Source organism: Fopius arisanus, unplaced genomic scaffold (genome assembly GCF_000806365.1).
Source record: "Fopius arisanus strain USDA-PBARC FA_bdor unplaced genomic scaffold, ASM80636v1 scaffold00013, whole genome shotgun sequence".
Taxonomy (NCBI): domain Eukaryota; kingdom Metazoa; phylum Arthropoda; class Insecta; order Hymenoptera; family Braconidae; genus Fopius; species Fopius arisanus.
Window position 1 is genome coordinate 1,469,912 of NW_011887752.1, and position 25,864 is coordinate 1,495,775.

The 25,864-nt window shown below is 39.0% G+C and overlaps 2 protein-coding genes across 5 annotated transcripts in view; one reads left to right on the plus strand and one right to left on the minus strand.

Moving 5' to 3' along the window:
- Positions 1–12,747, minus strand: part of LOC105263171 (uncharacterized) — a 137,663-nt gene extending 124,916 nt beyond the window's left edge. For all 4 annotated transcript variants that reach the window (XM_011299208.1, XM_011299205.1, XM_011299206.1 and 1 more), the window contains exon 1: positions 12,477–12,747. In XM_011299208.1, coding sequence (XP_011297510.1) covers positions 12,477–12,609 — 133 coding nt within the window. In that variant the 5' untranslated portion in view covers positions 12,610–12,747. The remainder of the gene's footprint in view (positions 1–12,476) is intronic.
- Positions 12,748–17,242: 4,495 nt separating this feature from the next.
- Positions 17,243–25,512, plus strand: LOC105263177 (uncharacterized protein CG7065). Its single transcript, XM_011299216.1, has 6 exons — positions 17,243–17,376; positions 18,478–18,588; positions 19,696–20,411; positions 20,566–20,663; positions 20,775–20,874; positions 22,456–25,512. The coding sequence occupies exons 2-6, from the start codon at positions 18,502–18,504 to the stop codon at positions 25,163–25,165; spliced, it is 3,711 nt and encodes a 1,236-aa protein (XP_011297518.1). The 5' UTR covers positions 17,243–17,376; positions 18,478–18,501; the 3' UTR covers positions 25,166–25,512.
- Positions 25,513–25,864: the final 352 nt, after the last annotated feature.

Here is a 25,864-nt window from a genome sequence, read left to right on the forward strand (position 1 = left end):
ATATATATATATTATTATATATATAATATATTATATTTATATATATTATATATATTATTTATACATATATATATATTATATCTATATATATATCATATTATATAGATATATTTTGATATGCATAGCGCCAAAAAAAGCTGACAAAAAACGTTACATGCTTTTTTTTAAAAGGGAAATATTCCTATAATCATACGAAATGTCACCAATTAAATGGCAATAAAAATTTCCATCAGATATAGATCTGTACTTAATAATATTTAAAAAAAAAATTTTTTATATTGCATTATGAACTCGAGAGCCTCTATAGGCCACATGATTCAATAATATTTAACTCTCTAAAAACCACTGTTTATTTATACTAGTTTTTTAAGGTTCTATATAATGTATATATGTAATGTCCAATAAAAATAACCTGGTAAAAAAAAAGCCTAGTGTTCTGAAAGTTGTGAGTTCGATTCCCCGTTGAATCGAATTTTTCAACTGGCACCGATGAGCGGGAGGTTGCTAATAGGGCAACCGCCTGCACCAATATGGTTTATATTGTCGTTTCCCATCTCATTCCTATGTTCTATAGGAGAGTGAATACGATACAGTGTAGGGTCCGCAGCCGCATGCATAGGGTGAGATAGGGCCAATTAGCCAGAGTAGGGCAGAAAGGGCCGGAATATAAAAAAAAATTGAAAGAAGCTAGTAACAAAAAAGAACAACAGACTGTACAGTGAATGCTCGGCATATGATCGGCTACCGAGGTACTCATTAAATTAAGCAATAAAAAGTTAAAAAAGCAAATTTTCTCATTTTTATGATTTATTAGTTATCCTTAACTACAGCGGCAATGATATCGACCAGTAAAAAATCTAATCAACGAGCTCAAATTTTGTACCCGACGAGACTCGAGCCTACGCACTAGTCTTTCACGCACTAGTCCTATGCCCTAACTACTAGCCTAATACATTTTTTAACAGTTAACAGTTAATAAGAGCTTACTGAGGTTAGAGATTATATCCATCCGTTTTCTACATAGTGTATTAATTAATGCTTAAGAAAACTAGGTCACCCGCCAATGGCTCTATACCTATATTTACATCATTTTTGTTTATACTTAATTACACAATAGTTGGAATTGTGAAGAAAGTTTGGGATAGGAAAAAATGAGAAATTGAAAAAAACCCTATAAGGAATGTTTAGATGTTCGTTGTGAGAAGGGGAGGTGGGATAAATGTAGAGCATGAATAAGTTTTCCTATTGGACTTAATGGGTATTGGGTCTACTGAAGCATCCTGAGATTTTAGTAATGTTTATATTTTTAACCAATTTGTTGGGGTGGTTATTAATAGTTGTAGTAAAGGTAGTTGTTAGTTTGCTTATAAAAACTGGAATGGTTTCTGTTCGGTTTTGTACCGAATTTTTATTCCTCTCGCACACACACACACACACACACTCAGCAGACAAGACTAACTCAGCTGTTTCGCTCACTCACCTCAGATGACCAGTGCCTTGACACCTGAGGCGCGACTTGATGGACAGGTGTAATTGACACCTTGCGGCTTATCACTCTCTCTCATTTGCATATCGACCGTTCGAGAGTATTTACGCGCTTTTCTTAGAATTTTGTCTCTTCCCTTTAATTGACCCCCTCATTATTAGTACTTCTCGCAAATGCTTTTAGAATTATTCGAATTATGCACCATTTTTTCGTTCAGCTCAATTATTGTGACCTATTCAAGTGTAATTAGTGACTTCATTTACAATTAAAAGTTCACTCTTTTTGACCAACGTCACGCGAGTGTTTTTTGACCCTCTCCGTATTTTCCCGTAATCCGAAAATATCTCGTCCATCGACTGAAATCTATCTGCTGGATGTTTTTTAGTTTCGCGTCTAATTAGCGTTTTACGGGAGTGTTAGTTAGTAGTATCAGTGTCCAGTGGAGCTCAACTTTCAACGTCACCGCACGAGGAAATTTGAATTCGTCCAGCTCAAGCGGTACTCAACTAGTTCTTCTCCCAACACATCAGAGACCTGCGTTAACGACCCAGCAACCAGGCGGATAGTCAACGAGCATCTCAAGGCGAGAAAATTCAAATTGATCAGCTCAACTAAAGGGCAGTGAACATTATTTCTCTTTATTTTTTTCTAAATTTTCTCCGGAACTGGGATTTGCTGCCGTCTCTCCTTTTTTTCTTTTTGTTTTTTTTTTATTTTGCTGTTAATTCCTCTGGTATTGGCCTGCGCCCTTAGACTCTGCTCTCGACCATCTCTACCTATCAGTTCGCTATTGCTGCCATTCGCTTACTGGATTTTGCTGCCTTCTTGCCTTTTTTTATTTCATTTTGCTCTTCGCTCAGCAATTTTTTTTTTAAATATGAAGACTATGGAAGAGGTAATTTCTCTGCAAATGACACGCTGACTGAGAACTGAAAAAAATATAAAAATTCCGCTATGTCTCTTAGTGTCAGACATATTTCCGGAAAAACCTATCGGTGAGACTTGATCTTCACCTTAATTGAGATGTTTACGCAATTTTTTCAGGAGTGACTGAGGATCTACCATCCATCTACCTCTCAGTGCTCTTAAAACCCTGGATCAGCCAACTGATCATTGGGGTCCAGTGGTCGTTCACGTTCTTACTCGTCGATTATAGAATAAGCTCCGGGAGGCATGGGAAATTAAAATCGGTGCCTCCACTGAGTACCCATCTCTTGACCATCTCCTCAAATCTTAACTAGATCGATCACGAGCAGTGGAGACTCTGGGGGTTTTATAATCGTCGCTCTAGTCCAACAACCCAACTCGCTTTTCTCAGCCTAGCGTCCAGACTCGATCGATGACTCAGACCAGCTCCAAGGTTAACCAGTTGTGAGCCACTCGTCTTTCTGAGCAGACAGCTCAGAAATCTCAAGATCCAGCCCCAATACACTCCACTCACTCAACTACATCGCCTCTTGCAGTAAGTTTAAGGCTCTGTAGCCCATTGCAAAGAAGGAAGTCGTCAACCACCTCTATTTGTGCTACGACTATCTGGAGAAGCACAGTATCAGGGTTTGCCAGACATCTCGCACGTGCAGGACCTGCCAGGAGAGACATCACACTCTCCTACACCTTGATCGCTCTCGTCGCTCAGTCCACACTCGACCTGCTCCTCGATCAACTCAGACTGAGGCTTGTAAGAGCATTTTTCCCGGGTCAACACCCCGGGATATTCCTCGAACTATTCTGGCTGCCGCCTCTATGGTTCACGATTGGGTGCCAGCTAGGTTTTTCTGGAAAACCTGACGGAAAACCAGCCGCGAAGGAATTTCGTCAACTCCGCGGACTTTCGGTGGTGGGTCTCACAACGCCGAGCCAGCATCAGCATGACACGGTAGAGTGGGCGAGGTTCACCAACGTACGAGTAACTTCAATCACTAACTTCTGCCGTGCTTACGGCATCGTCAACGATATCTTTCGGGGAACGTATCCCCCAGACTCTCGTGGAGGGATCTGACCATCCCTCCTACGTGGTACTCTCTCCTCTGGGGTGGCTCAACCCCAGACAAGACACAGATTACCTGCGAATCCTTCTCCCCCCGCAGGGCGCCGAACTGCTCGAGGCACATGCGACGTACGCATCCGGAAACCTTTCTCACCCACCTAACGTCCACCTCAACTCGAGAGCTCGGCAATAGCAATCTCATCGCGAGTCAAAACTAGAGTTACTTCCCATGGAGGCGCGTGCGACCGGACCGACGGGAAACGCCTTGAATCCCAGCCCTTAGTCCACCCCAACACCATGGATTTCGCCCTAGAGATGGATCTCTGTAGCCTCGGACTCTCGTCCGTAGCCTCAAAGTAATCCATTGTACTGATCGGGGACACATAAGTGTCCCCTTCTCTCGCTATTCCAAGATTCCTTGGAACCACGTACCCTTCATAATCCCGGCAGGGATTATTGCCACCAACTGATCCCGAGCTCCTACAACATGCGCTCGAGACCAGCACTGAACGCGAACTGTCCTGAAATCTCCCAGGGCCTTCTCCCCCTAGTCTGAGCCTCTCAGCGACTGTGGGTCATCCGTTACCCCACAGCCACCAATCAAGTCGACGGGATCCCGGGGGCGCTAGTCCTTTCACCTAGCCGTTGGTCCCTGGTCTAAATCGACGGCGCCCTTCGGAACCACCCAGTTGGAACGCCTGTACGTCGGCCCTGGACTCCCTAACACAGCTGGGTGGATTTCCGAATTGGGAAACAGCTATCGTCAGCACCATCACAGTGTTCCGAAACATGGTCTCACCCTACCACGTTTCTTCCCACTATGTGATTGGTCAAATTCACCTTCGGAGCGGCCTGATTGGCCGTCGTCCGATGTTCTACTCATCTTTCGCTCGGCTATTTTCAGCCGGTGTTAGATGTCGTTCCTTTCACCTAGTGATTTTACTAGTGTTTTCTCTAGTAACGAGAAAAATCTGGTTACAGGCTCAACAGCAGACTAGACCAGCTCAATTGACCAGCGTATCTGAAGTGGTTTACTCCAGTACTGGAGAAATCATCGGAAGTACTCCAGCTGAAGCTAGTCCTCTACAGCAATGAGGAGTATAATCCCAAACGACCATCTCTTGCTCTGCTCATAGCTCTTCTCTTGGTTCTCGACCTGGAGTCCTACTTGCTGCAAGTTTAGCTCTGCTCATCAGCTCTGATCATCGTTCTTCTCAGCAAGGTCATTTACTTCTAGATCCAGGCTCAGAATTATGGCGCATCTCAGAATCTCGTGCATCAATTGAAGCTGAAGCAGTAGCGTAGCTCAATCCACATTTTTGGTGTGGGTGACTCGTCGTTTAGAACGACATCTGGCGAAGTACATCTTACGCTACAATCGATCTACTCAGCAGAACGCATCGAAATTATAGCTCATTCTCTAGATTATCTCACGGCATCTCCACCGACCTTTTCAGCAGAGAATCGGGAGTGGGATCATCTCAAGGATCTTAATTTAGCAGATCCAGATTTCCCAGTTCCTGCTCCTATAGATCTGCTTGTCAGTGCTGATGTCTTTGGTCGACTCAGTAAGTCCAGTATCATCAAACAAGGAGCACATGCTCCAGTTGCTCAGCTCACCTCTTTTGGCTGGATTCTGTTCGGCTCTATAGGTCCAGGCTCTATAGGCTCTGTAGCTCCAACTCGACTGGCTCATCACCTGACTGTTTCAGATGTGTCTAGTGATCAGTTTGAAGACCTTCTCGCTAAATTTTGGATTTAGGAGGAAGTTCCTGGACGAGTTCACTCGAACCTCTCTGTTGACGAGCTTAGCTGTGAGCAGCATTTTCATCAGACTCACTCTAGAAACAGCTCAGGTCGTTATATTGTTCGATTGCCCCTTTCGTCTCCAGTTTCGTTCTTAGGAAATTCGTATCGCCCCGCTCTAGCTTGTCTTCATCGGATGATCGCTAGGATTTCTAAAGACCAGCGCATTTTTTAGCTCTACTGTGACTTTCTCAAGGAATATGTCCATTTCGATCATATGAGGTTGGTGGTTTCTTCCCCCTCTAGTTATTCGTTATCAGTTCAGATGAGGACCGCTCGTCGTTCTGACTCGAAGACCTTAGCACGTGAAGCTCAGACTTCAGGAGGGTTGAGGGTCTCTGAGAGGCTTCAAGTAGGACTATCTGACTTTCGCAGAAGTTGCTACCTTCTTCATCATGGCGTAGTCAGCGAAGCAACGAAACTGAGAGTGGTTTTTAATGGATCAGCGAACACCAGCTCACTGAAATCACTCAACGATATTCTCCACACTGGGGCCAAGTTGCAGCGCGATGTGTCGGATGTTCTTCTCTGGACTAGACCGCACAAAGTCATCTTCATGACGGACATCAACAAGATGTTCCGTCAGATTAGAGTTCATGAAGATGACTGGCCTTTGCAGCAGATTTTATGGACCGACTCGAATGGAGGATTCTCATCATACCAATTGACCACCGTCAAATATGGGACTAGATCAGCTCCGTTTGTCGCAAATCTCTGTGCTGCCGGAGGGATGCATTTGGCAAAATGGCATAGTAATAGCTCATCTCTACTCAGATGGCTCGACCCTGAAAGTACCTCGAATGATCAGCGTATATATCAGGACTCAGAAACTCGTATACTTGGACTGTCGTGGCAGCCTACCTCAGACAACTTTGTCTTCTCAACCAAAGTATCGCAGAACTCGTCCGTCTCAAAGCGAATTATTCTCTCAGAAATCGCTTAACTCTACGACACTCTCGGATTTCTCGCTCCTATTCTTATCAGAAGGACGATGCTCCTACACGCCATCTGGATTGAGAAGCTTGATTCGGATGATGAAGTTTCGCCACAAATACCTCACCGCTGGAATAGCTTTCGTCAAGATCTCACATCGTTGTCCAACGTATTCATACCCAGATGGATTGGTCTGCTCCAGAACTCCGTTGTAGAAATATACGGTTTTTTAGATGTCTGTCAGCTCGCGATGTCCGCCGTTGTTTATCTCAAGGTCTTCAATACTAATGAAGAGCCTCGTATCTCATTGGTCTGCTCGAAAACTAAAATAGCTCCTCTTAAATGGCTGACCATTCCAAGGCTTGAGCTCTCAGCTGCAATTCTTCTTGCTAAGCTCTCTTCAGTTTCGCTCACATGGATTAGCTCTCGCCCTTCCAGATAGAAGGAATTCATTAGGAATCGTGTGCAGCTCATCCAACAGTTGACGGAAGCGCAATGGAAACTCAATCCTGGCAAGGAGAACCCAGCGGCTTGCGCATCTCGTGGGTTAATCACAGCTCGCCTGGCATCAACGCACGAACTATGGTGGCAAGTTTTATCATGGCTAAAGAAAGGCTCATCTCATTGGCCATCTCTGGAACTCTCTTCAGTGGCATCAGCTGATCTTGAAGAGAAACCGTGGGTAGTGCTCAATGTTACAGTTCAGCGCCTAGAAATATGGGATTTAGTTCATCGCTATTCCTTGCTCATCAAGTTGCTCAGGATTACAGCAATCTCCCCACGTTTGATTGCTCGTCTCAGAAAAACTCCAGAATTTTCGTTAAAGACAGCTCTCAACCCTGCTGATATTGAATAGGCTCGTCTCTTCTGGATCAAGGCCACTCAGTCAACGCATTCCTCATCTGAACTGATGATTTTGTCCACCGGGCAAAAATTCAGACTTTCTCATCCGCTCACGTGATTGACAGCGTATCTCGATCACCAGGGAGTTCTTAGCGTTGGTGGACGTCTCAAGTTCGCTCAGCTCGATAATAATAGCAAACATCAAGCTATCATTCTGAAGGAGTCTCAATTTGCTCAGCGCATCATTCAGGATGCTCATCTCAGAAATCTTCATGGTGGAACGCAGCTAACTCTTGGTCAGCTCAGAAGATCTTACTGGATTGTTGGTGGTAGAGCAGTAAGGTACAGTAAGGTCTTTTATATTGAAGTGCGTTCCATGCGCAAGATAGCGAGGAATAAGAGCTCAACAACTCATGGGTCAGCTCCCAGTTGCCCGTTCCACCCATGGCCGCGCATTTTTCGTTGGCAGCTCATCCAGCAGAATGTTCAGAGTTTTTGGAATCAGTGGTCCACCAACTATCTCCAGCATCTTCAGTCCATCTCGGAGTGGCACCACCCATCTCACGACATCAACATCCGCCCTATCGTCCTTCTCGCCGACGAAAGAATTCCACTAACGAAGTGGCCTCTTGCTCGCGTTACCACTCTCCATCCTGGTAGAGATAAAATTCACCAGAGTGGTAACCATCAAGACGTCCAGCTCTACTTTACAGCGGCCCATCGCTAAGCTCGTCCTTCTACCAGTCTCGACCAGCAACTTCTGATCTTCAAGCCGCTCATGAAAATCTCAGGAGCATCAAGCTGCTCAACAATTGTTCGTCCCAACGGCTTGGTTCACCATTACTCTGTTCCTGACAAGAACTTGATGAGGATTTACGCCTCACGTTTTGGATCCGGGGCTGAAGCGGAAGCCGACCAGTTAGAATCTGCGGAATTTACGCCTCCAATGATTCTGGTTGTGCTGGCAATTGATTGTCGCTGATGGACTGCAGTGGTAATATTGATCATCGAGTAATTATTGTCGTTGCTCGGTTAATCTCGTTTATGTTTCAGACCAGCTCTTTACCGTCAGCAGAGGAGAATGTTCGGTTTTCTACTGAATTTTTATTCCTCAGACACACACACACACAGACTCAGCACACATGACTCACACAGCTGTTGGGTCACTCACCTCAGATGATCAGCCTTTCACCTCTGACACCTAAGGCGCCACTTGATGGGCAGGTGTAATTGACCATCGTGATGATCGACAACTTCCACCTTGCGACTTATCACTCTTAATTGGCCTGCTCATTATTAGTACTTCTCGGAAATACTTTTATAATTCTTTGATTTATATACCGTTTTTTTGTTCAGCTCATTTATTGTGACCTATTCAAGTGTAATTAGTGATTTATTGACAACTAAAAGTTGACTCTTTTTAACCAACGCCACGGGAATGTTTTTTGACCCTCTTCGTATTTTCCCGTATTCAGAAAATTTCTCGTCCATCGACTAAAAATATCCCCAAAACCAGATCCCTCTCTGAACAGTTTCTATATTCAGTTCATTGTGAATTTGATTAATTGTGGTGAATCTATTGTAACCACCAATGATTGTTAAGAACTTATTTTGGGTAATCTGGAGTTTATCAATGCGAGTGTGAGCGGCATTGTGCCAGATAGTACAGATATAGGTGATTACTGATCTACCAAGGCCTATGTAGATGATCAATTTCAATTTTTGACTGAGAGCAGGCAATTTGAATAGGAAGAACAATCTAGCCAGAATAGCTTTTGCTCTGTTATTTCCAAAAATTGATGTGAAGACTCGCATCATCGTCTTGTTGTCAAAGTAATCTAACGTTTTGAAACTTTGAAAACTTTTCATTTTGAAAGGACTTAAAAAAATTCTTTACCATATTTCACAACATCTAAAAAAGTCAGTATTTCATTGTTTTTAGGCATTTTCCTTTTTTCATTTAGGAACGGTAAAATGAGGGATTAGTGGGACAACTTGGAGATATTTTCCTAGTAACTACTTATACTTTCTGACTAGAATATAGCAAACAAGGGATATATTCCAGTTCAGTTTATCCTTTATCGGTGAAAATTAGTGAAAGATACTTTTCGCCTGACTTCGGTTTTTCACATTTTCTAAGTTTCCCGGAGTTTCTTGTGCGAGGTAGACGATTGTTTTTTTGGGAAGATGAGAAAAAAAGTGATATGGTCAAGTATTTATAAAAAGAACCGTCGACAAAATATCGCTATACGGAGAGAAAAATACTGGAAAAAATACGTAAAAAGTTCCGTAAAAATTCATGTGTGAAAGGTAAACATGGGGCGAAATGTAAAATCGAAAAAGTACCGATCATACAGAACATTTTACCGCTCGGTTGGTAAAAAGTCACCTTTAGAAGTAGAAAAATTACGGTACTTAGTTCCGTAAATTTTGGCGGGACTGGAAAATACGATTCAAACCTCGCTTCACTCGGTTAGATCGAAGTTTCCAGTCCCTACGAAAATAAAATATCGTTTGCCTCACGGAAATAAAGTTTATGCCATCGCTGCCCGTAATCGCGCGATTCTAACCTCGCTTCACTCGATTAAATCGCGGATTCCGGGCGCGATGACATAAAATTTTGTATGAAACGCGTGCGTAATATATTTTTCGACTCGTGGGCTTGTAAAACTCGCCTTGGGCTCGTGTTACAAATCCCCCACGAGTCACAAAATATATTACGCACGTGTTGCATAAGATACTAATGTTCTGACTCATGTGATTATACACTCACATTTCGTCAGAAATGACTCATGTGATTATAAACTCCCATTTCGTCAGAAAATACTTTTCCGTCATACCTACACGGAAAGTTCGATTTTACTCCCCAAATGACGGGAAGAAAGTGGCCTATTCTCTCCCTCGGATTTCTATTGTTTTTGAGCATCCTCGGGATAACATAACCCACATTCCTCCCTTCATTTACGAAGAAAAATCGAACTTTTCCGTGTAGCCATGCCGGAAAGAACAATGTGCACCGCGGAAGGGAAACAGGGCATTCAAACCCGCGTGGTTACCACCCTCGGCTTCGCCTCGGGTCGGTAATACCCACGCGGGTTGGAATGCCCTGTTTTCCTCCCATGGTGCACAATATACTATACTCCCTAGACTCTGGGGCCTAGAGGCAGAATATACTGATTATCCTTCCGACAATAATAATTTGCCGGGAGGCGTGATCCGAACTTAGACAATGATTCGCGATCGGGTATGACCAACAGTCGTACCACCAACGCTGTCTAGGAATTTTTCAATTTGGTCACGTAAAAATTACGGTACGTCACGTAAAATTTAAATGAAACTGGATAATTTTTACGTTACTCGGAATAATTTTTAGCGGAACTGTGGTAAATTTTACAAGTTCGTACGAAATTACGTGATTGTCATGTAAATTTTCCAGAGCAAATAATTAAATTTACTGTTCGTCTCTCATTTTTTCCCAAATTCTCCAGTAAAAAACAAGGAAATGACACTCCAGCCCACCATTACGTGATTAGTCACGTAATTTTTCCTGTTTTTCTCTCCGTGTACGAAATTATGGTGGAAGGAAGAAAAAAATCCAAATCGTACAGCGTTAGGATCCCCAAAGGTGGAGGAAGTGGTTGGAAATATTTTATCATTTTGATTATTATATGAATTATATGCGCCTGCGGTATTCAAGTTTCAATTTTGTTTCTCCGGCCAAATTATAATTTATAGTTTTGTATATATTCTATTTTACAAGCAAGTGTTTCCATTTCAATGAGTCAACAAGACGGATCAACTCACTACGTAAGTTTTTAAACGATGTTTATTTCATAATCGTGTGAAGAACTGCAGAAGTGGGTGGTATATAAAATGTGTATAAAAAAATATATGTAATTTGAAATATTAATGAAATGATAAATATGTAATTATTTCATGTATACACAATTGATGAATATGAAATTATTTAATAAAGAAACAGATTTACTTTATATTTCATTTGAATTATTTAAAAAAAAAGTTTGGCACCTCCCCTCTCCTGTACCGGCCAGAACCTTCGCTACCTAGCTATAAAATTAGACAAGGACAGACATACTGACCGATGTTTCCAAAATGGACGACAATGAAGGACAACCGATGTTGCTCCAACAGTCATAAATGACAACGATTCTTGTCTTTCTCAAATCTTCTCCGGTCTTCAAGAGTTCTTCATGAGTCCAATAAGTGCAGCACCGGAACGACATTTGAATAACTCTTGTTCAAATTTTCACAACTATCGAGAATGTGATGATTATTGTCTTCACTATATCGTCGTATGTTGTCACGAACCTACGTAAATTTCGCAGCAGCTTGGAAGACATGAGGAAGATGCGGAACAATTATGCGGAAGAATTAATACTTTACACCACAAACAACAATTGGTAACTTGTCCCAAGCTGCAAAACGCCTGACATATTCTCCCTAACCATACACTTGTCTTCTAACATGTATTTGACAACATTAGTGGTCCTTTCGAATGTACAAATAATAACTGTGAGTTGTCGACAATGGCCGGAGTAGACCTAATCATTTATGGTTCAAATCGCCTCTAACTATTCCTTTGAATGCAGCCGATGTCTCCTCCGGACTTCTCGGTGACGATAGAATCACTCCAACAATGGAATGATTTCTTTTATTAACCCCTATTATTTGTTTTTCAACGTTGAAGCCAAGGTAAGTTTCAGGTGGACCATCTGTCGAACGTGATCTTTTGCTTAAATTCTATCTTGTTAACCTAAAATACATTAAAATTTGGGATCAAATTTGCGTTTGGGAACCAGTCGGATGGCTATAAAATGATGATAGAAAAAAAGAGTAAAAATGATTGAAGGGCGCTAAAGGGCGATGTTTCAAAGGGATTTACCAAGTTTACTAAAGAATAATAAAAAAAATACGCAGCTTACCATTGCTCTCCAGGAGATTGAATGACTGCTAGATGCAATGGTAGGCTACGTATTTTACTGCTAATATCCTGCATAAATAAAATAAATACAAACAAAATATATCTTTATCTCGACTTGAGGATCGCAATAAATTCATGGTTTTATTTGGATTTATGTAAAAGTGTCGAATTAAACAGAAATCTATCGAAAGGATCCGACAATTCCGTTTCATAATCACTACCGAGGGCAAAAATTCTCCATGGCTTCTGTAAATCATACTCTCCATAACAACCGGGAAAATCCCTGAATTCAAATTTTGTGAGTGTATATAGAAAAAGTGGCACTATTATAGGATAAACTTTAACCGCTAAAGAGTTGCTTTCTTGCGTAATTAAGACCAAGAGTTGCCAAAGAATCTTTATTCCCTTAGAAGATCGAATTGTCACCCATTAGGAGCTGATCTGAAGGCTCAATAAATCAAGAAAAGATAGGGACTTACCCCTTTGCTCGTCGGATTTCCCCCCATTTGAATTCTCCAATGGCCGTAACCAAATGTCAAGCGCTGACCACTGTTGACTCAGTCTTACCACGCAGAGAATAAACACAAGAGACCATGAGCATGAGCCCATCATAGAGTACTTGAGGAAGGTATATTGTAATCTTCACTTCACCTTAGTTGCCGTAAACAAGTGGGTAAGGTACATGGGCGGAAATACACCACTGCGTGGACCAGTGTTTACTGGTTCAAGGTCTGGGCCTGGTGGATGCCGAAGCCATCAACGTGACTCTCCACGCCCCCCCCCCCTCCCGCCGCCAATGACTGTACTATCTGGTTGGAAATTCTTCCATTCACTCTGGTGGGGGCTATCTAAATGAATCGGAGTGATTCCTTACGGGCCAATGACTCCTGCATCACGTCGCTGAATTACTTTTTACCGAACACTTCCATAGGAAAAAATAAATATACATATATTTCAGAAAAATTATCCATCTTACTCGTAATTTTTGTCTGCATTTTCTATGACTATTAAAAATGACGGCTGTATTACTCTAGTTCAGGCTTTAGAGAAATGAACACGGAAGAATAGGATTAATAAGCCAACTTTTTGCCCCTGTTACTTGAGATGTAAATAATAAGTGTACCAAAAATAATCCTCCAAATCGGTCCGGAGCTATTGTCTAAATAATCGAAATGTGCTATTGTAGCGGTTTTTTGCATTAATGTCGGGAAATACGACTCGAATCGTCAAATGAATGGAGAAACTTCTTTAATTACAAACTTTGACAAAAAAAAAGAACTTCCTTCTTTTTTCAATTTGTTCCAATTTATCAATGTTTTTTCTCAATTTTTTCCATGCAGGCTGAGCCACATTTTACAACATCATAACTTTTTGAACGACAATAAACTTTGGAATTTGTCAAATCTAAATTTATTCATGCATATTGTAGGCAAAACAGTAGAAGACGCTTCATTATTTTTTCCGTTCAAATTTCAGCCAATAGAATTGCTAAAAATTAGTATAAGGTAAAAATGATGAACAGAATGCAGACGATATAGGTCAGTGAGTCAATTGAGGTTCCGCAACTCCGGTTGAGCAAAGTTCAATAAAATGTCTGTTAAAATCAAGTATCAGCAGATTTTTTGAAAAATAACTTTTTTAAAATAAGTATATATTATGATACGCATATAAAATAATAATGGTGATGATGATGATGATGATGATAATAATAAATAATAATAATCTATATGGGTGAAAAGAAATAAATAAAACATTTCATATAAACAAATGAATTATGCAGGCATTAATTAGACTTCATTCATATATAGAATGTTTAGCTCCAAATTGCTTACTGCATCATTATTTCTTACTTGTTCTCTACGTGCAAGAATAGCTTTATTATTATTAGTAGTGCTTTTTTTCTTATTACAATGATCAATTTACTTATAAAATGAAAGCAGATCGACTGCTAAGAATTCAGTGAGAATCTACCCTGCTCGTTACTGAAATTACTAGTAAAATGTTTCCAAATCAAATAAATACCAACGCCTGCTTAGGTATAGAAATAATTCAGGTATAATTTAGGTATCGGATCAGTGCTTCTTAAGGGGTTTTTAGATAGCTATTCTTTTTGGCCTCTTTCAGTGAAATTTCAAGGAATTTCGCTCCCACAATATTAATTATTTAACGAGGGAACCAATGTAAACTGATAATCTTGAGCAATTATTCCGCTTAGTGGAATCTCACTATATATTTTAGTGGTGAATTTTTGAGCCTCAGTTTGACACGTGAATTTCGGGCGAATTTTGAATTAATAGCTCAATTTTTGCTCGGGCGACAGGACGAATAACATTCTTTTTTCAATAACAGAAGAGTGACAATAACTATATGATATCTTCCAAAGTCCACCTTTCAATTTTTTATTAATTCCAATTATATAAAACCAAAAATATAAAAGAAAATTGGCTGAAGGCCCTCAGGCAATTGCCAGTTGGAAGTTTTTGAAAGAACCTGTAACGAATCTTGTTAAATAATAGATATACATATATATATAAAAGGAAAAAAAATGAATACTCACGATTTCTCAAAAACGGCTTAACCGGCCGAACATAACCAATAATTTATAAGTATTTAAATACGAGAGTTTATTACTTGAAATAATTACTTTAGTGTACAGTAATAAACCTTCATATTTAAATACCCAGACTTTATAGGTATTTAGATACGAACGTTCATTACCTTCATTGCATTATCTAAGTGATTACAAAGATTACAGCTAACACATGTCGGAGCTCGATTTGCATCTGATTTCTGCAAATGGTCTTTTAAATACATAATTGTTTGTGTGTCATTACTTGATCAGCATAATCTAGCTATGATCAGAAGTGTCATGCTGACAATGCTGGATGTTCAAATATTTAACAATAACCTAATTGACCAAACCTGGAGCATAACACCATTGAGACGAGAAGTTTGGGAAAAAAAATGGAAATCCTTGCAGTAGTTCCTGAAATATTTAGGCAGAACTAAATTTATAAAAGTTGTTATACCTGAGGAGGTATTAGACCGATCAAGCTGAAACGACGCATCAAAGAAAAGATTATCGATAGTTATCGTAAGTCCAAAATTCAGATCTATAGCTGCGAATTTTACCGTATTTATGTTGAATTTTCTAAAAATTAATTTTCAAAATTTCGAATTTTCTAACATCTACACAGACATTGTCTAGAAACATTGTTTTTTCGCGTTTCAGAACATTTTATATAACTTGCAATTGAAATTAGAAAATCAAAAAATCGATCGAATACAAGGGTTCCATTCGTAACAAAAGAGTAAAAATTATTGCAGGGCGTTAAATTGTGATATTAATTGAAATAAGGGATCTACCAAGTTTGCAGAAAAATAATGAAACATACGCAGTTTACCATCGGTCTCACCTGAATTGAATGACAGCTAAATGCAATGGTACACTGCATATTTTTTATTATTTTTTTGTAAGCTTTGTAAATCTCTTTCAATCAATAGCGCGATTGAGCGCCCTTCAATAATTTGTCCTCTTTGCTTTCAGTATCTTTTTATAACCATTCAAGTGTTTCCCACACCATAAATTTGCTCCCAAATTTTCATATATAATCCTAATAAGATAGGACTTAAACAAAATATCACGTTCGATACATATAGTTCATGCGGACCTGAACTCAAGAATTTTAGGACTGAACATAAATTTCTTCAGTTTAATTTTTGTTCAATATAGAGTTTGAAATTGAATCGAGTCGAAAAATCCTATGTTTAAAAGTCTTTAGGTCCGGCTGGATTATTTTCCCTTTTAAAAAAAAGCATGTAACGTTTTTTGTCAGCTTTTTTTGGCGCATAGCTAAGCTATGCATATCATATTAATATATTCATATAAATAATTAATGTATATATATATGATATATATAATATATATTATATATTATATATATGTATATATATATATTAATGAATTATTATATTAAATATATATATATATATATATATTAATTTTTAATTTATATATAATTGTTTATTATTGCTATATTTATCAATTGAATTTAATTAAAGAAAAAAAACTTAAATTATGACTAATTTTTTGCGATACTTAAGATTCTTTTAATATTCAAAATTTATATGAAGATTTTATATGATAATACCCCATACATGTAAGCTTGGGCGCGCATAGCGCGCCGTATACGCTAGTAAAGATAAAAATTTAGTTATTTAATTACACCAACAATGTCTGAAAAGAAAACAATTAATTGGTGAGGAAATTAAAAATGTAAATTTTTGAATAAATTGTCTTTACGAGATATCCCATTCGGGTCTTAAATCAATACTCAAATTACAAGCTAAGACTCAAAAATCTCAACAGTCAACTCTTTAGCTCTTAAACGTTTAAAATTCTCAATTTTTAATTGAGATTCATGTCTCCAAATGAATTTTGATTTTCGGAAAATCTTTGAAAATCGGAGTACCATTCATTCCAAGAAACTGAAAATCTCAAAATAAAAAATCAAATCTAATTTTTTTGCCCCCCAAAATATGAAACTGATCAATGAGATTTAAATCCCAACATAAACTCTAATTTTTCCATGCTGAGGACGCGATGCTCCATCAATCTTATATCCAAAATTGAATTACCATCGCATTAAAACCATTCTACTAAAAATAATTGCAGAAGATCCGTAGAAATTTGGCTGGAGGGAAAATTATAAACACGGAGAAACCCCGCCCGGTCAATTTTCCTTCCTCAAGGCGTATCAAGCGTTTCAACAAGAAAAGTAATTATGCATCCATGTGTCTCCTGCTTTTTCACCAAGCAAATCACCGCGAACATCTGACAAAAATTTTCTGCCATAAGATGGGGATCCCCTGACTTTCCGCGCTTTAAAAATTGATCCAGCGATAGAGTAATCAACAAAAATCCTCTCCATAATTCATAAAGACCCGTTTGCCCTTTCACAAAGTAAAATGCCACGGGCAGTCGCCCTGATCTGAATAAAGGGAAAATCGATTTCAAATTCTATCGCAATCATTTAATGAATTGACTGAGCTTCATTCATATCATTCATATATTCACGCGGAATTTATAATTTTTTTTGCGAACCCCCAATTAGAGCCATTTATTCAACGGCAGTCGATAACTTAGGGAGTACAAAATGTCTACCTTATCGCCATTAGATGGTGAATTTCCCTCTCACGTGTTCCTTTTGAACTAAAACCGATGAAATAAAAGAGACTCTTTTTTTATTCTTCTGCGAAACAAGATGGCTGTCTTGATTAAGTTGTGAAGAGAAAGTGGATAGCAAATATCGTAAAAAATATCGTTGGATTTTCATCAGTAGAGATAATAGCTTGAAATCAGGGATTCCAACACTTTCGGTGAGTAAATAGAATTAATTGGACATTATTGACAATTACCTTCGTTAATGTATAAGCATTCAGTTGATGCGGTTGTGGTGCCTTCGAGGACGATTAACGACCCACCGGCGTCCCTCCGTTAATTTTACCAATTAAAACAATCTATCGTGAATATTCCAATGTCCGTGGGTTTTGTACACAAGTGGGTGCATCCAGTGTACTGGACTCGTTTATGTAGTATATGATTTATGAAATATTATTCATGAATTGTGATTAATTTTTCTATACTACTCATCGAGGTGATCTTTTCACCCTCTAGTGGTTTATTTTATTGAGATTCATTTATCATATTGTGATATTTCGTGGATTCTTGATGCGGTTGATATATTTTTTATACCATTTGAGGTTGAGCTTGGTAAGTAAGCTGGAATGGTGTTATCTGCCTTCTAGCAAATCCATGTAATAATTCAGAAGATTAAAATGCAGTCACAAGACACTTGTGGATTAATTCTGAAAAAAACCCAGCATTTTCTTGAAAAATTCTGCCGAATTTTTATTCGAAGTTTATAGCAATTATTTGAAATTAACTTGTTAAAAGAATTCTATATGTTTCTCGTGGCAATCCTATTGGATATTCCATTAATTGAAAAAATTGTATAATTTTTATTTTCCTGGTGGTATTCTCCTTTCTTTTCTTTTAAATTATAATTATTGGAGGCAATTTTTGTTTGTTTTTCAGTGTAATATTGATTTATTGATTGAGAATATCCGATTTGAGAGTACAAAAAAGAATTCTTAGAATGTTGTAGAATTCTAATAGAATTCGAATGGAATTTCTAGGGATTTGCAATAGAAATTCAACAGAATTTTTAGAAAACGTTTTTTTTTATTGAATTCTCACATACGTGTATTGTAAGCCAATTCATATTTTTCATATTTTAGTAGAAAACTTGAGATTTATCTTGGAAACTTATCTGTCGTACATTTCGTTTTTTTAGTACATTTAATTTTGAGTTGAGTATTTAATAATGGGGTAAGTAGATGGAAAGTAAGATGAAGCTTTTTTTTTATTCTCCTTGATCTTTTTATTTTCACGTGGATTGTGAAAAATTCTATTTGCAGGAAAATTTTTGGATGGTGGGGTAAATGAAAAGCACCAGAATGCAGAACTTTGATGACCTCGATATCGAGGGAAGAAATGCATCGTATTTATCTGAGGAAGAACGTGAAAAGGTACATGAATATTTCAAATATCAATCGAAGATTATTTTCGTTTGCATCCATGAAGATCTGTGGCTGACCATCTTGAGTGAATATTTGATTTTGGGAGATTTCATGTCGTTGGATTAATTCAGGATTAATTAAATACATATACTTTAATAAATTAGATAAATTGAGATGAAACTTGAGAAATATTTTCACGGGAGACGCAGGACGGCAGTTTTTAAGTTCTTTATTTTATTTTTATTATAAACCCCTAATGTCTTATACCCAATGGTACTTTTTAATATTTTGTTTAAACATGTGATTTTTAGGCCAGTAGCAAAGTTAGAACTCGATAAATCGAATTTCCAGTTTTGTCAATTATTGATTAATCTCGAAAACTATTGACTATTGATTCAGGAGGAAAATACAAAGAGACTTTTGTCGGAAATTTAATTGGCCTCATAAAAATCCTTCAATATTTCCACCGTAGGTATCGACTGATTTCAAGATGGATCGGTAATTTATAAAAATGTTAAACTGGTCGCATCTCTTTTTTTGCAAACTTGGTGGATCCCTTTTTTTTCATTAATTTTGTATAACCATTGAAGTGATGCCTGGAACACAAATTTGATTCCAAATTTAATATAGAATTTTAAGCTAACCAGATGGAATTGCAGCAAAAGATCACGTTCGATAGATAGTCCACGCAGCCCTTAATTGGTCAATTTTTATATTTTGATTGAATAGGGCAATATTTCTTAAGGCATTGACGTCTTTCTCCCCCTTCAAGTTTTCTTCCCCCAACGTCCCTCTACAAAAGATGTTCTGCGAAATTTCGCTGTTGTCGTTCAAACCCGAATACTCCTCGTTTCTCTCATGCCCTTTCACTACCACATATTATGAGCCATTAAGAGTTAATGACATTAATGTTGATTCAATTTAAAAGGAATGGTAATTGATCTGTTTCTTGAATTATCCTCAACTTTGGCTAAATCTGAAATGGAAGTATTTAAAAAGCAAATTTTTACAAAATAAATGACAAGGTCATTTAATTTCCTTGGAATAGTTATCCTGGTAACAAAATACTAAGATTATTAATGAACTATCGGTTAATATCCAACTTCTGCCTTCCAGGAAGAGAGCGATCGTAAGCGTTTGATGCGATGCAGTGTAACCGCTGAAGATGGAACTCTGCGTCCTGTCTACTCTCGAACAGAAGACTCTGACATATGGTGTCACATCTGCAACATAGCCCTCTTCGGTGCTCACAAGCTCCAATCCCACAACACCTCAAGTCGTCACAAGATAAAACTGGATGAGTGGCCGTATCCAGTGTCCCTCTGGTCAAAACGCGAGAGTCTTAAGGCGTCTGGATCAGGTCAAGTATCAATTTCAGACGCCTTAGCACCTGGTGAACCAGTGCCACCAGGTATGGAGGACCAAATGACACGTGCTACAACAATTCAAACGTCTCTCGATCGTCACCGGAGTTCACCATTAGTTGGCCTTGAATATTTGTTAGAGCTCATTGATAACGAATCTTGCGAGCCCAGCTACACTTGTGTTTTGTGTGATAAACGTGGAGATCCCAGAACTGTGATGGCACACATCACCAGTTACAATCATCGCATTACCTATTTAAATCGTCATTTTCCAACTATATCGAGAGCTATCACTGAATTACCGAGGACGCAAAATTATAAACGTGGGGCTAATGAAATATCTGTGCTTGTGGCCAAGAAGATTGAAGAGAAATTTGGTAGATTACAGCCACAGTTGGTGGATAAAGGACAGTTTGAGAAGAATAAAATGCAGTATATCAAGAATGTTTATCAGGACTTTCATTTTAGGTAAGTGGAGGATTTTTTATGCTCTGGTAGAGACCATCGTTCTTTCAGTAGCTTTTTATTTATCTCGATGGGTTATTTGTTGGGTGGGGATTTTTGGAGTGAGAGGTATTTCTTCCAAAATCAAAAGAATAATCCGGTTGTTTCCTACGTACAGGGAAACACCAGAGTTAACATTTATGGAAGTTTACGATGTGAGATGGGTGACGAACTTTGATGAGAAAATGGCTGAAGTGAACGATGATGGCAAAAAAGGTGAGTGAGATTTGTTTGTGATTTTTCGGAATTTCTGGATGGATTTCACCCAGATTTTAGGGGATTTACTCATTCTGAATTCTCTTGTGTTAATGTTTCTTCGGAGTGAAGATGTGACGATGGATGAAAAGGGGGAGGATAAACCGAAAAAGGAGGAGAGTAATTTGGATAAAGCTTTTCCGAAGAAAATCGAACCTGATACTAGTAAATCGTGAGTAATGTCTATGTTCATTTGAATAAACAATTTATTGGAAAGTTTTTTTTTTATCATTCACCCGGAAAATTAAAGAAAATTTGAGAAAATTCTCAAAAATCTCAAAACTAAGCTTATTATATTTTGTAATTGTGCAACAAAATTACGTGAATAATTCACCTGAAATTTTCATATTAATCTGTTAAATTCAACTAAATTATTAATTTCCACTACTCCATCAAAACCAAAATGATCTCTAAACATTTTCGTGATTTGAAATTCTTTGAAATCGTCCACTGAAGAAAGCTGTTAAAAAATCTTAATTTACCTTGAACATTTACCGTAAAAATAAAAATACTTAAACAACTTAAGGGCTGCATGGACTATCTCTCGAACGTAATCTTTCATATTAATTCTATCTTGTTAGCCTAAAATATATTAAAATATGGAATCAAATTTGTGTTACGGGAACAACCCGAATGAATATAAGAACGTAACGAAAAAAGGTGAAAAATTATGGAAAGGCATTAAATCATCGTATTGTTTGCAAGGGATATATCAAATTTACAAAAAAATTAGCAGCTCATCATCGCTCTCTACTGGATTGAGTGACTGCTAGACGTAATGTTAAGCAGCATATTTTTCATAATTTTTTTGTAAACTTGGTAGATCCTTTTCAGTCAATATCGCGATTTAGCGCCTTTCTATAATTTTTCTTCATTTTTTTCATTATCTTTTTATAACCACGAAACTCTGAACGCGCGCATGACAATGTGTCTCCTGTCACAGATTACTAATCTGTAAATGACTCCTGAAATTTGATAGAAACACCTTAGAATGTTTAAACACAAGTTATTATTACTGATAAGTCAGTTAGACTCTAAATTTTTTAGGGATTACAATTTTTAAAAAATCTTTCCTGAAGTAAATTCAGATAGATGACGTTATGTATATGCTCCATGACAAAGTTCGTACATAGGACAGTATATGCACGCCAATGAAAGATCAAGTATGAGTGTAACAGATTCTAGGCTTCAACTTTCGAGAATATCTATTCGATTCACTATAAATGTCCATCTCTCTTTTAGATAGGAATAGGATTGCAGCACAAATTCGAACTCAAATTTTAATATATTTTAGGTAAACAAGATAGAATTTAAAAAAAAGATTACGTTCGATAGATAGTCCACGTGGGCCTCAAAATAGGAACACCCAAAAAATTTTAAAAATCTATTCCCGTCAATTAATAGAATTGTGTAATATGATTACATGAATCGATTTAAATAACATATCACTTGAAATTGTATTATTGGTTTGCTAAATTTAGAATTCGAAGATAATTCCGTTCACTAAAAATAATGGTAAAAAATTGGAATTTACCTCGAAAACTACCCATTTTAAATAAAAAACACCAAAGGAATTTAAAGAAGTCTGAAAAATCTGAATTATTGTTTCCAATCCCTAACAAGAAGGCTAAATTCATCTAGAAAACTGTCCATCAATAATTTTCTTGTATCAACAAAAAATTCGACGTACCTTTCAATTTTCGGAAAATTCTGGAGCCAATCAGAAAAAAAACTGACAAGACTTTTTTTTTAGGGAATTCAAAATTCGAATTCTGTCAAAGGAGAAGCTGAACCGGAAATCGGACGATGTAAAGAAGCTACGTCCCTCAGATGACACGAAATCTCTGTCCTCCCTGTCCTCGATCTCGTCCTCGCCCTCGCCGTCCCGTTCGCGTTCACGTTCTCGTTCTCCACGTATGGTGTCTCGCACCCGTTATCGGTCATCAAAATCCCGTCGGTCACGTTCGCGTTCCCCAGAACCCCTGCGGGAACGAGACAAGTGGGACAAATTCCGGGAGCAGATCCGCAGGGCAGAGGAGACTCTGGATCGAGCTCTGAAGTTCCACGAGAAAAATCCAGAGAAACACCCATCATATCCAGACGAGTGGAAGAAATTCTGGAACCGGAGGTACAAAGAGCTGCAGGCGGACGGCAAAGACCCGAGTAAACACGACTTTAAACCTGAATGGATAGACTTCTGGAATAAGAGAATGCGAGAAATTCACAACGAGCAGTTGTCATTGCGAAAGGAAGAGATTAGGAAACGGCTGGAGCTGCCGGAGGAAAAACCCCCCGAGCCGAAGTGGCCGTCAAAACGTGAGAAAGAACTTCGACAAACTCCTCCGAAGCGCCAACGTCACCATGTAGACAGTGACGACGACGTAGAGTACGTTGGCACACTGAAAACGACTAAACTCGAGAGAATCGATCCGTACGAGCGCCACAGGGAAGAGAGGGACTACGCATACAGCTACATCCGGGCAAAATCTAATTATCGAACTTATTATCCACCACCACGGCCTGTTGCCAGACCACGTCATTACTCTTACATCGTCAAGGAGAAATCGCCGACGCCTCCACCGAAGGAGGAACCCCTCAAGGGGGACCTGGAGATTGTCGGGCTCTTACGACTCTTAACAGCCCTTGAGGGACAGCTCGGCTCACTGGGGCCCAAGGTCGTGGCACTTCTCTCCAAAGCGCTGGCTGCCGAGAAAGGTAAACCCAATTCTGCGGAGGAGCTCCTCCAGGATGAGGAGGTGGCTGTCCTGTTTGAGACTGTCAAAGAGAAATTAAAGGGACAACTGTTTGCTGGAATGATTGAAAAGATGGCAATAGCTCCCACCAAGTCAGCTATTACAAATATTGCGCAGCTGCTGCATAAAGCGACCGAGGAAAAGAAGAAAAGAGTGGAGGAGGAGGAGAGAAGGAAAAAAGAGGCGATGGAGATTAGGCAGCAGATATCAGCGAGTTTTGCCAGGAGTGCGTTATTCTCGCGGTCTCTGGAGATACCCAAGTCTGAACCTGTGAGAGTACCTGGTGTGGGGGCTGTGGATAAAGTAGCCATTGCCCAGCAGATTGCTGCTGCACTTATTGCCCAGGGGAGGACTAATGTCTCTCAAGATGAGTTAGAGACGTTGATTAATGCTGTTGTGGGGATGGCTGAGGCCTCGAAGAATTCGGATAAACCGATCACTGCTGCGAGTTTTGTGAAGAGTTTGACAACTGGAGAGGGAGTAACGGTGAGGGCGGAAACTCCAGGGAAGGAGATGGAGATGAGGGTGAAGGTGGAGAAGGAGGCGGAGAGGATTGAGCTGGTGAAGAAAAGTAAGAGAATGGAAAACATTGAGAAGGAAGAGCTGAAGATTAAGGAAGCTGGGGCTATGGTTGATCCCATTGACGCTCATGCCAGGAGAATGGAAAACCTCACAGACAATGACCTCAAGGATCTCCTTCAAAATTTCAAGGACCTTGGTACCGACGAGCAGCACGGCTTGATTAATTTTCTGAAGAAGCTGGAGGCGTCTGATCCAGCGAGAGTGGAAAAACTGAGAGGATTCGTGAATTTAGGTGGAACATCGATGAGGGCTGAGACTCCACCTCGTGAGGTAGAACCCAGGTGCAGGAGAAGTGTCTCACCGTTTTCCACACGGAAAGGGGGTCACAATCCAAGTGATGACGACCATGCCAAGTGGAAACCCCAATTGGACATGTTCGCTGATGATGAGGAGGAGGTGAGGAAGAGGGAGGGCGAGACGAAGAAGATCGATCTGTCTGATGACGATGATGATTATTCGTACGAGGATATTTACAAAGCTGCTGACAAGAATGTTGTGGAGAGTGAGAAAGCGAGGAAACAAGAGTCAAGGTCCAACTCCTCGAGATCGTGGTCGAGATCCAGGTCCAGATCACCGAGAAAGGAGAAACCCAGCGATCCCACTGCTATTCTCAATGAAACCAAGAGATTAATCGCCAATATCATGGGTGACCTGCCTAATAAGTACGTGGTGAAGAGCCACAATCCTGAGAGGGAGGATATGGGGCAGAAGAGCAAGGATCCAGCACCTCCCGGATCCACTAATGTCTCCATACCTCAGAGCTTCCCGCCCCAGGCCTATCCTGTCCCCAACCTTCAGCCCAATCATCAGACTCAGCACAATCTTGCGTCGTATGCGCCAGCAATGAGTCACAATCAGTTTGGAAATCAGTACAATCAGGGATTCAATAATCAGGGGTACGTCAATCCCGTCGCCATTAATAACGGGTATAATTACAATCAACAGGCTAATTATGGAGCCATCAGTCAGGGACAGTATGGGATACCCCAGAGTCATGTGCAGACTCAATATCCCCACATGTATCAGAATCAGTATCAAGCACCTACATCTGCACCTGCGCCTGCATCCATTGGCTATCCAGAGCAGAATCAGTACGGAAATTACTCCCAGCAGCAGAGATTTTACTAATTCGATTTCCATTCGTTTGTTTATGCACTGTAAGCAGTGTCCAAGTACTTTTAATTGGTTTTTTAATCAGTGGAATGAAACTCTTGGCTTTTTTTCAATGTGAAATTTGTATATTTTTTTACCGAGGCCGTTCTCGTGAAAAAAATTACAATTCTTTACAGATGTGAGTGGCGTATGAAAGTACGTAAGGAATTCATATTGATCTATTTTTTTTAAAAGGTGATCTTTTTTTAGGTTTAGGATATTCAAAATTATACGTTGGTTTGTAAATTGTGCTATTCCTTTGATGATAAATACATGAGTCAGTGACATTATTTTACGATTATAATGAAAATTCTGTGCTTGGATTTACTCGGTGTTTTTATTTAGCTGACTAGAGGAACAATTTCTCATTGTTTAAGTAATTTCAGTCTGCTAATGTCACCAGCAGATCGATAGGTATCACAAGAACATTATTTTTTAATTCCGAAGGCAAATGATAAAGTTTTATGAGTTGAATTTAACTTTTTCATTTATCTTTATCAAAATGTTTTTTCTCAATATTTAATTTTGATATTTCTTCTTGAAATCAATGGTTCTTAAAATCCATCGATATTTAACAAAACCTAAGTTCAACTCTACTCACTTCGCTAGTTAATTATTTTTATTGACTTCAACTCAAACGCAATATTCAAAAGTTAGCATTTTAATTTTTCGACT

What these genes read in the sequence shown, in the direction of transcription:
- LOC105263177 (XM_011299216.1), top strand. Translation starts at nt 18,502, where the DNA reads ATGAAAAGCACCAGAATGCAGAACTTTGATGACCTCGATATCGAGGGA. An exon ending in CTGAGGAAGAACGTGAAAAG is followed by an intron (nt 18,589 to 19,695) that starts GTACATGAATAT and finishes TCTGCCTTCCAG; the next exon opens with GAAGAGAGCGATCGTAAGCG. An exon ending in GAACGATGATGGCAAAAAAG is followed by an intron (nt 20,664 to 20,774) that starts GTGAGTGAGATT and finishes TTCGGAGTGAAG; the next exon opens with ATGTGACGATGGATGAAAAG.